Below are 11,678 nucleotides of genomic sequence, written 5' to 3'. Positions count from 1 at the left end.
GAATGTTATATAAATGAAATCAGACAGTATATCCTGTTTGTTTTCTATGTCTGGCTAATTTATTTTAGCATAAGGTTCTGAGATTTATCCATGTTACATGTATCAGTAATTTGTTCCTTATTGTTGCCAAATACTATCCTATTTTTATATCTCCTTCTGCTGATGGCTATTTGGGTTGCTTCCAGTTTGGGGCCGCTTTGTGTAACGCTTCTGTGAACATGTACAAAAGTCTGTGTGCACACCTGCTCTCATTTCTTTTGGGTAAATATCTGGGATGGGATGACTGGGCTACTTTGTAAGCAAATGTATGGCTTTCTAAGATACTACCAAACTACCCAAGCGGCTTTTCCATTTTTCATTCCTAGGGTCTGTGTGATGAGTTTTGGTTGCTCCACATACTTGCTGGCACTTTTTAACTTAAATTTAGTGGTCAGATAATGTAGTTTTGATTTGCATTTCTCTGCAACCAGTAAGCATTTTTACTTATTTGGGAAGGCTGTATTTCAGCAGTCTTACGTATTCTATAGATATGAGTGGCTTCAAAATACCAGCCGTAGCAGAAGTAAAAAATTCTAAATAGAGTAATCAAAGCTTTGATCAACCACTTCCTTCAGGTCCCTACTGATCAAAGCAAAGTTGAGATGTGCAAAACACCAAATTTTATCAGGAGATCAGGGGGAGGGTCTACCTGGGTGACTGACAACAAGAATGAGAGAGAGGATGCCTAGGTCTTGAGCATGAGGATTGGAAGCTAAGCTCATGGTCCCAGTGGCCTTGGGAACAGCTGCTTGCTCTTTACTTCCTACTTTATAGGAAACAGACTTAGATTCATTTATGTTTTATGCCTGCAGAGTCCCCTGGGAAACTTAGTAGTCCTTTGTGACCCTCTCCAATGTGGCAGGAGCCTGCTGAACACAGAGCTCCTTCTCTGGGGACAATTTGCCAGAATCAGTTAATCAGGCATGAAAAATCAGTTAGCACAGGCCCAGGAATAGTACCATCATGAATTCAGAGACACTATTTCTCATGTTCATCCTTTTTTTTAAAACTAATGAAGCACACACACATATTCCCTGATACCTTTTACATACCAAGGAAGACAGTGATAAAGGAGCTAGAAACATTACTGCTGGACATATCTCACAAGGGAAAGCAGAATTGTCGAGAGCACTGAGGAAGAGCCCCTAGACCAGGTGACTAGAAGAAAAAGTGATCAGGAAGGGACTCCTTAGACAGCTGCAGCTGAGTGGAGACGCAGAGTGGAGGAGGAATTAGCAAGGCTGACAGTGCTGCAGAAAGTAGTCAGGACCAGGGAAGAGCCCAGTGATGTTTCAGTGGTAGAAGAGAGTACAAGTCCATTCCTAGTCCATGAGTCCTTCTCTAGGGCATTGCAGAGCAGGTGGAGAGAGGTGAGAGTCAACTGAAGAGTCATTATGGGACCAAGGAAAGCTTTGGTGAAGGTTGGACTCTTATCATCAGGGTGGTGGAGGCTAACAAAGGGTTGGGAGGGGACATATTTGGGTATTTGGTTTGGTTGAATCATTTTGAGGGCTCTTTGTCAAAGGAAGAGGAGTAGGGGTAAGACTGGAGCAGGGAGACCAGTGAAGTGGCCACTGTGGGAATCAGGAATCAGATGAGAAGCACCTATTGACTAGCATGACTCAAGTGGGATCCTTTCCAGCCAGTAACTGGAAATGTGTAGAAGGGCAGCAATTATGTGTGCTACATTTTGAAACATTGAGAAATCCAGTACATAAGACTGCCTGTTTCTTTTCTTTTCTTTCCTCTCTCTTTTTTTTTTTCTTCGTTTGTTTGTTCACTTGGAAAACTGATGTGGAAATGTCCTTTTGGCTTTAGTTACCTGGACAGGACAATTCAATCATTGCTAAATCCTTGTCTTTGGATTGACTTCTTTCTACTATTGATTGCTGTGTTTTGAGATGAGGGTGTGTGTGTGTGTGTGTGTGTGTGTGTGTGTGTGTGTGTGTGTGTGTGTGTGTGTGTGTGTGTAATTGTGCAGGAAACCAGGAAATGCCAAGGTGGGCTGGAGGGATTGGGGCAGAAAGTTTGTGTGTGTCTCCTTGGACCCTAGTGTATGAATCCATGTTTTAGAGACCTAGAAACTCAACTTTGGAGGAACATACTCTCCAAGAAAATGCTTCCTGGTCTTTATTTCTTGTTCTCATGGACACTTTGTAGAGGGGCATCTTCTCTTTCTCTCACATCTTTGCTCAGGGCTCAGGTAGGCACTTTGGTACTTGGTTTTGGCCCTACGCACCCAAACACTAAGTGACTTAGGTTCCATCGTTGCTGCTGTATCCATTTACCTGTGCAGAAATTCAGTGGATTGGCTAGAAGTAATGGGATGTTCTACTGGGACAGAATATAACCATTTTTCTATGAGCTGGCACTTATAAAATGGAGAAATGTAAGTGAAGAGAAGGGAACTTGTATTTCTTTGTCACTTAGATTGTGCCGGGTAATGTGTTGAGAACTTATGTTACTGTGTAATTCTTAGAGTTTATATAAGGCAGACATTGTCACCCCCACTTTATAATGAGGAAATGGATGCTCAGAGAGCATAAAAGCTTTGGTCAGGGACACTTGGTGAGGAAGCCAGGGCTAATGCATGTCTGGGCATTTCTGCTAGGTTGCTTTCCCTTCTCTAATAGCATATTGTGTTACAGCCAGCTTGGTGTTACCTTGGGATAGCAAAGATTCATGTACCTTGTCAATCAGCTAAGTGATTCCCGGAGAGCAGCTTTAATAACAGAGAAATCCAACAAGTCTTTATTCCTGTGTTTCTAAAAATGCAAGCCCTGTCCTAAGCTACTCTCAGAACAACTTAGGGTTTCAAGCATGCTTATTGCAATGTCATATTAGTGCTATGACATCGAACAACAAGGGGCTGAAAATGGGTGTGGTAAGGCATACTTAAGTCTTCTTGAAAGACTTTCAGGGGTAGGGATGGAGAAGTCTGTGTCCTTTACAGATTTTAAGGTCTGGCTGCCTCAGAAGAATTGATACTGATTTATTAGATTGCTAATATCCAAGTAAGAATATACCATACCATATTATTTCATCCTTTCTTCTGGATGCTGCAAATTCCCTCCAGTCTCTTTTCTAGAACTTTTTGACTCCTTGTGGGGCAGGAGACAAACAGGTAAAATCCTACCAGTGTGTTTAGGTCTCCTTTGGATACCTTAAGCCTTAAAAAAATACACACACACACACACACACACACACACACACACACACACACACACACACAACTCAGGGCCTGGGTGATGTCCTTAGCTTTTTTGCTTAGGGCTGGCATTCTACTACTTGAGCCACAACTCCACCTCTGGCCTTTTGATGGTTAATTGGAGGTACAAGTCTCATAAACTTTCCTGCCTGGACTGGAAGGACCTTAAGATCTTAGCCTTCTGAGTAGCTAGGATTACAGGTGTGAACTACTCCAGTTTTTAGTTTTGTATCTATAAGGGCTACAACATCCTATTGTTGTTTTCTGTGCCCAGTGTACTGTAGTAATTGTATTAGAAAGCCAATGAGAGCCACAGTAATTGAGTCCTTTCAACCCTCCTGATGATTACCAAGTGCCAACAAGCCCGGCTTTCACCTGGGCCTCCTTTCCTTCTTCTACTTTTTTTCTTTTCTGCCTTTTCCTTACCTTTAACTTTAGCTGAACTGCTTGGGATTATGCCAGCATTAAATAAGTACAGCTGTCTTTTTTGTGCATATGGGCCACACAGAAGCTGTATCCCCTGTTCATTCTTCCAGGGAGGCCCCTGTGACATCTGACATCTGTGTTCAGGTGCAGGTAAAGCAAGGCCAGAAGTGAGCTGCAAATGTGCTGACCATGGGAGCCCCTGACTTGCACAGATGCTGTATCGGGGCCTGCTTTAGGAGACTGATCTCTCTGTGGGATACTATTTTCCTTCCACAGAGGCTCAACACTTGGGCTGTCTCTAATCACCAGGAAGCCAGATGTTGCTGGCATTTCTTTGGTGCTTACTCACAGTCATCTAATACATGCTGAAGGTTTCCAGACTGGAAAACTGATTTATTGATGATGCTGTGTATCCTATCAGCTTGAAGGATGTAGGTTTGGGACCAGATGCAAATTTGTCTGCCTAGAAGCTTTAGGGAACAGCATAAGTCACTCTAGGCTTGAGGCAGAATTTATAAAAGTTACTAAAATTTTGTGGAAAGGCATACATTTTCTTAGAGAAGAAAGGTACAAGCCCCTAGGATCCAGTGTGCCATTTCCATCCTAAATGAGCGGTTACCTAAGGGTAACATCTGCTTTCATGGGTGTACTTTTCATTTCTGAATGATCACACCAATAGAATTAACATGATTCTGCCGGAACACCTTCCGAAGTCCCATTGTTTAGAGATCTCTGAGGTTGGATGTCAGGACTTAGCTCATTGAGGAGTGGTCATGACATTGACTAGGGTATTGGAGGTCTCTCAGGTGATAGGGCTGGAACCATGGCTCTCATTGGTGTAGGCTTTGTAGTAATGATTGACTGCTCTCTCTCTCTCTTTCTCCTGCTTTATCTTTCAGTTAATGACCAGCCACAGCCACTGCCTCCAGGGCTCCCGAGCCATACACCAGTCACTGTGGGTGCCAGAAGAGGTAACATGGCTTGTTGGCCTCAGTTGAGGTTGCTGCTGTGGAAGAACCTGACTTTCAGAAGAAGACAAACAGTAAGCATGGGATTTTTCAGAGGGTTCGGTCATGCTTCCTCCATGGTGTTGGGTTGGGAGTGGAGGAGGAAGCTGACATGGCGGACGCTGGACTAGGCAATCCTGATGTGACTGTATGGCTTAGCACAGAGGGAACTTTGCATCTGGCAGAAATGTTAGCTTAATTTGTGCTACAGGTACCCAGGCATGAGTTCTGACTTATGGAACATGGCAGAAAGTTGTCCCTGATCACCTCACTATTTCCTTCCACTGCAGCTCTGGGAGCACCTGGCTCTTCTAGAACATCTCACGACTCCCATGTTTCTGGGAGTTGGGAATCAATTGACTTACTGGCTCAGCTCTTAGAGATCAGCGCCTGCAGCTCTCTGTAGTAGTTTGAACTGCCTCCTTTTGCTTTGCCTACAGGCCTGGAGGAACATAAGAACTGAGACTTGTCTTATTTCTCTGGAGGATTCCCGTAGGGTTCTGCATGGGCCAGTATGGGCCTGAAAATCCTGAGATTGCCTTCAGTGCACACAGGAATAGCACTTTTCATGGAGGACTTGAGGGCTGTAAAGCCTCAGGGTGAGCTCCCTGGAGCTGGGGAGTCAGCTTTTGAGTTCTTTTATCTGTGATGATCATTCTTCCTTGGTGATACTCTGTAGTCCTCTGGGCTTAGTGACACCTGTCTGTAGTTGCTTTCTGAGTTAAATATATATATATATATATATATATATATATATATATATATTTTAAGGCTTAAGGTATCCAAAGGAGACCTCAACACACTGGTCAATCCCTGGTAGGATTTTACCTGTCCTGCCTTTTCCTGAGTTCTAAGCTTGTATCCCAACTTGGCTGTCTTAATGATCATTGTTCTAAAACTATGAAGAAGCTTCAAGAGAATTTATTTCATTGTTTCTAAAAATAGAATAGTACTTGGACCTTCTTTTTAAAAGAAGAAAAATGTCAAGGTACTTTGTGTTCACTATATTTATGTTAGAATGTCACTTATGTATAGTCATAATATACTCCTTATGTTCTGTGATAGCTATACTGTAGGCTATACTGTAACTTTGTAATCCACATAGATTTAAAAATTAAATGCAAAAAATTGCAAAACTGTGCCATTTGAATGATCACCAGAGGTGTGACAGGACAATTCACATTGTGTAGCTGAAACCCAATTTATGAGTTGGAAGGTAAATATATTAGTGCATAATGTAGTACTCATCTTTGATGTTTAGCCAGTATGTATTACTTTGTGCTAATGATTCAGTTCTTCATCCATTTTTCTACTTGAATAACTTTTATTTGATGTCATTTGGCTCTATTTTTTCAGAGTTTGCATGTGCTTGTTTCTCATTTGTCTGCTACAATTATCTTGGTGCCAACACAATTATACACACAAATGAAAACCTGAACTTTGAAGTCTTGTGCCAAAACTTGATACTAAAGTTAGCTTTCAGAAAATTTCAGATAAGTTTATCAGAATTTGTTTAGATGGCCATTGAATTGAGACACAGCATTTTTTTAAATCTTCACAAAGAACTCAACTATAATTCTCCAAAAAATATGTGTACTGCTTTGACTTTGAGATACACTGATTTTCTTCAGTCACTCATGTTCTAGATGGGGAACTGAATTCTGGGGTCACTAGTAAGAGAATGTACACTAGAATCTATGGATCCTGTCAGTTTTAGGAAAAATATGATGTGTTATATTTTATAAGAATAAGTGCAATATTTAAAATGAGAGCCTCATATATCAGACACAAAGTGGATTGGTAAAGTTGGGTATCAGACTCAGGGCATGTTAGGCTAGCCTATTACTACAAAGCCCCCACCCCACCCCATCCCCACCAACCAAGGAGGTTATTAACTGTGTTATCCCTTTTATAGCCCATAAAGTCCCTCTCCCCGCCCCCGCCATCTTGCTATATATAATTTGATGCACAGAGAGATTCTGTAATTTACCAGAGATTTCCACTGCCAATAAGGAAGCAGAAGTAGGATTCAAATTCGCAGTCTGGCTCCATAGTTGGAACTCAACATTTCCACATCAGATTGCGTTTTAGTGGTATCATTGTTCTTTTCGCGGGGGAGAGGTCCTGAGCACTGTCCCTGAGCTTCTTTTGCTCAAGGCTAGTGCTCTACCACTTGTGCCACAGCTCTGCTTCCAGCTTTTGTGAATCGTTTATTGGATATAAGAGTCTCACACACTTTCTTGCCCAGGCTGGCTTCAGTGATTCTTAGATCTCAGCCTCCTAAGTAGGCATGAGCCACTGGCGCCTGGCTCTATTCTTTTCTTCTTTTTTCCTGTATCATTATTTTTTTCTGTCTTCTGTCCCAAATCTTGACATTTCTGACTTCCTTCTTGCCCTAACACCTTGCTCTTTCAGTTGTTCCCATGCGCTAGTGTTCACTGCTTAGCTACTGTATGGTTCATGTTCCTTGCTCCTTTCGCAGCCCAGTGGCAGTAACATAGTATGTGGAAATTGTCTTGGCTGTGGTGCGTTTACTACTGAGTCATGGAAAGAATCATGTCATCACAGCAATGAAAGGGAGCAGCTCAGGGGTAGTCCAGTATAATCTTTTGATCTTAGATTTGGGGAAGCTGAGGCACTAAGCAGAGAAGGGATTTCCCCAAGGTCAACCAAGCAGCCACAGAGCTGAGATCAAAGGCTGATATCTCCTCATTCCATTCCGTTTCAGTGGCTTTTCTTCTCTCTTCTGAATTTTATTTGTAGCTGCACAGAAGTGCCCAGCCTAGAGGAGGAGGATATGGTAGGGAAGCCTTTTTTGTTTTTCTTCTTTCTGTGCTCAGTCAGGAAAGCAATCAGGAGTACCCTGTCCTGGAACAGGATGTGTGGTTGGATCATCCAGCCCAGGCTGGTCTGCACTGGATTTGAGCTTGTTGCTTCTTGTTTAGTTTTGCTTCTGCATTTTAAAGGGTGAGGATTAGGGAGATAGGCAAGTTTGGTCAAAGGCAATTTGTGGCCAGAGTTCTTGTTGAAAAAGGAAGTAGGGACACAATCTTGGGACACAATCTCCTGACACAACATACTTGAAAAAAATTCTACCTCCCCTTCTCCCCTTCTGATTTCTAAAGGAAATCTATTTTGCTGAATCAGAAAGAAAGGTGATTGATTTCAAGCCAGCAGGCTGAAATGGCCAGAGATCTGGTCCACCTCTTATGAGTTGAAAAGGGGGCTCTGAGGGATGTGGGCACCTGGAGAGTGTTAATCATGAACATAGTAACTTCTTCCTAGTCCGCTTGGCTTGGGTTTCTAGATTATATTGCACAGACATTAGTAATGAGGTTTGTGCTACTTCATTAGCTCAGATAGAACCAACCTATGAGATAGGTGGGAAAGTTAGCTATTTCATAGTAGCTCTTATTCACAATGCATAGAAGTTTATCATTTCCCTGCTCTTGAGATCCTGGCATGCAAACGTTTGGCCAGGAACTCAGCTCAGACCCTTGGGTCATGCTGAATAAGAATTTGCCAAAGAAATGGTAAATGCATTGTTGGTCCGTTGGCTGCAGGTCTTGAGAGGGCTCCCTTGCAGACTCTTGGGGAATCTCAGCGAGGGTTACTTTTCCACTGTTTCTGTTGGGTAAAGAATAGAGTTGAGTTGCAACAGTTGGGTACAAAGCTCAGTTTGGGTCCAAAGTACCAGTTAGCTTGTGTGGGCGACATTCCCTCAGCACAAACAAGGGTTTGGGACAGGAAAAGGGAGGGATTTCAGGGTTTCTTGGATCTTCCTCTGGTTTTAGGTTGAGCTGGAGGCCAAGGTCTCCATGGGACAGTTGGGACAAAGGAGAGTGTAGCCCCATGGCTTCTTTTCTTTTACCTTTACCATGAATTTATTTGTAGTTAGTTCTGATTAGCCACATTTCTGGGGAAATAGATAATTCTATCATTGCATATTGGGATACTCTTTAATCACAAAGGAGGTATTATTCTGAGGTTTTAGAAAATGTACTCAGTGGGTAGAAGCTCTGCACCTTCTCCCCACTTCCTGCTTCTGTAGCACCTTTCTTCTTTGTCGTTAGTCCTGACCCAGTGGCAGTTTGGACACTGTGGCCTAGGAAATATTTATTTCTCCAAATCTTTAGCTTTTCTCTTCTATAGAATGAAGAAAGCTGAAATAAAATTTCATCTGGACAAATATTGGTTGAGCATCTCTGACTTGTGGAATGTTTGCTGGGTGTTTAGGGCTAAATCAGATACCATCAGACTGATACCACCTCTTGTGCTTCCAGAGCTTAGAGCTTGGTGAGGGAAACAGATAGGAAACATATCAGTGCATACATTTAAAAATGTATCTACAAGCTGGGTGGATGCTGGTGGCTTACATGTTTATTCCTAGCTACTCAGGAGGTTGAGATCTGAGGATCGTGGTTTGAAGCCGGCCAGGCAGGAAAATCCATGAGACTCTTATCTCTAATTAACCACCAAAAAGCCAGAAGTGGAGATATGGTTCATATAGTAGAGTGCTAGCCTTGAGCACAAAAGATCAAGGACATGTATTTGAGCCCTAGGAACTGCTCCTCTCCACTTCCCCTCCCGCAACCACACAGTGTAACTGCAAACGGTGATAAATGTTATGAAGAAAGCAAACTAGCAAGTATGGTAAGGAATTTTTTAAAATGGAGGACAGTGCCATTTAAGCCTTATCCAGGCAAAGATCAGGAGTTCAGACCTTTCGAACATTGTGTTCTAGGCTGAAACACTGGGTCCAGGAACATAAAGAAGCCATTGATGGACTGAAGGAAGACTGGTGGGAGATGGTAGGGAACAGTAAGGGCCAGATTATGTAGGGCCTTGCAGCTAGGGAACGGCAGTTGAATTTCATTTTATGTACAAAACAAGTTCCTGAGGTAGGCGGGTTATGGTCATTAGGGCCAGTCTTGTTGTTCTTGGTACTGAGGAGACTTGACTACAGTCCTGAAAGCAATAATAATAATCATTACATATATATATTGCATTTCATATTCTGTTTTATTCTTTTATTTAACACTATTTGGTATATTCTTATATCTCCAAAGAATTATAATAATCATATAAGTATTAGTGATGATTGCTGATATATTGATTGTATTTAATAATTTTGAAAGTACATTTATACCCACTGTGTTTCAATGTTTACACTTATTCTGAGAGTTATGAAGTACAATTCTGTTTCACCAATGAAAAAAGTTATTGTTAGTAAGTCAATAAGAAGAGTGTTGGATCTTTAGCTCCAAAGCTACCCTGGGAAGATATCTGGAAGATGTTCCAGATAGCTTTAAAATCTATCAATGCCGTTTTTTATTTTGTTCGTTGAAATCCAATTTCCAACATGCAGTTTGCAATCATAAGTAAGTTAGTAAACAGATTTTTATACATATTAGCCTTTCTTACTTTTGTATTGTTCCCTAGGCCAGTGTGGGATTACTGGGCCACAGTCAGATGGCCCTTAAAGTGTATGACCAACTGTCCTTCCTACGGCAGGCATTGATTTAAAAAACCATCTTCAATGCGTTAAGCTTTATAATTCCAGGGGGATGGGTCTGTTTTTAAAATCAATTTTCCCTTTTGGCATTGGTCCAGTTTGATTTTTAAGATTTTGCTTTATTCCACACCTGATTAAGTATGTTGTATTAGAAACAGGCATAAAATAATTTTTTCACCTTCTTATTAGATCATACTATGGCCTTTATTAAACAATGATATCTTTGATAGTTATTCTGGAACTCTATGAAATGTTTAGGAAGCTATTTTAAAGTTATTCATTTGGTTATTTGCTGGGTTTGTATTGCCTTGGTTGTTAATATAACCTAGGCCTGTGCTCTTACTCTGGTGAATAGTCTGATATTTGAGGGAAGTCATTGCTTCTCAGAATATTCTTTGAAAGCCAGGGGCTGGTGGCTCATACCTATAATCCTACTCAGGAGGCTGATATTTGAGGATCACTGTTTGAAGCCAGCCTAGGCATGAGACTCTTATCTCCAATAAACTACTCATAAAGAGAGGGAAGTGGTGCTGTGGCTCAAGTGGTAGAGTGCTAGCCAAGAGCAAAAGAAGCTCAGGGACAGTGCCCAGGCCCAGTTCAAGCCCCAAGACTGGTAAAAAAAGAAAGAAAGAAAGAAAGAATATTCTCTGAAATTTTCAACAGTTTCTTTTACTCATTGAATCTTACTATTTTATGAGGTTCTAAAAAGTATCCTATCACTATTTAAAGTGAAATTAATGTGTGTTAAATCTGGGAAATTTAGGTATAGTTTTCATTAAGAAGAATGGCATACTTATTAATATCTGTCTTATAAGGTTCTGTGGTTTTCTTTTATATAAGAATTATATATTTGACATTCAATTAGTGTATAGAATTTTTTGCTTATCTATCTGATTTTTTTTTTACATTTTCCTGGACTATTAATTTTTTTATTGTGAAAATATTGTACAGAGGGGTTGCAATTACATGGGCAAGGCTCTATCTGATCTTACTGTGAACAATGTATTTCTTTTTTTCCACATTATATTCTTAGCTGATTATCGCATTCCTATAGCAAGGCAATTCTTTAGGAAAATTTACCTTGGCTATGACCATTTTATCCTTTTTTTTTTTTTTTCAACTTTAAGTTTTCCAGTTAACTTGGAAGCTTTTTTGAGATTCGTGACCAGGATATAAACAGAAAGTATATTTTCATCTTTTTGTTTCTGATGCTTATTATTTTTGCTTCTTTTGTCATGGCTCATTGAAATCTCAAACATCTTTAACTCAGTGCTAAGAAACACTGACTTCTTTTTTCAAGTAAGAACTAAATTTTTTGGCAAAGCCAAAGCAAGGTCCTTGCTTGAGACTAAACTTTATTCCATTGCTTTTCTGTATTCTTCAAACATGGCTCTATCCCTCTCCCAACAGTGAATGAATATGGATAAGTCTTGAGATTTAGGAGCATCATTACTGTGTCCTTAAGCTAGGTAACTAAGTATAT

General features: G+C 40.9%; 1 protein-coding gene across 2 annotated transcripts in view; it reads left to right on the top strand.

Annotated features, from left to right (window-relative positions):
* The first annotated feature begins 4,575 nt into the window (after nucleotides 1–4,575).
* The window catches only part of Abca1 (ATP binding cassette subfamily A member 1), a 103,094-nt gene continuing 95,991 nt past the window's right edge, over nucleotides 4,576–11,678 (top strand). For both annotated transcript variants that reach the window (XM_042698565.1, XM_042698573.1), the window contains exon 1: nucleotides 4,576–4,715. In XM_042698565.1, coding sequence (XP_042554499.1) covers nucleotides 4,650–4,715 — 66 coding nt within the window. In that variant the 5' untranslated portion in view covers nucleotides 4,576–4,649. The remainder of the gene's footprint in view (nucleotides 4,716–11,678) is intronic.

The sequence above is a fragment of the Dipodomys spectabilis genome, unplaced genomic scaffold (assembly GCF_019054845.1).
Source record: "Dipodomys spectabilis isolate Male_0828 unplaced genomic scaffold, ASM1905484v1 ptg000006l, whole genome shotgun sequence".
NCBI classification, from domain to species: domain Eukaryota; kingdom Metazoa; phylum Chordata; class Mammalia; order Rodentia; family Heteromyidae; genus Dipodomys; species Dipodomys spectabilis.
Note: the sequence above shows the minus strand (reverse complement) of the source record. Positions and strands in the feature narration are given on the sequence as shown.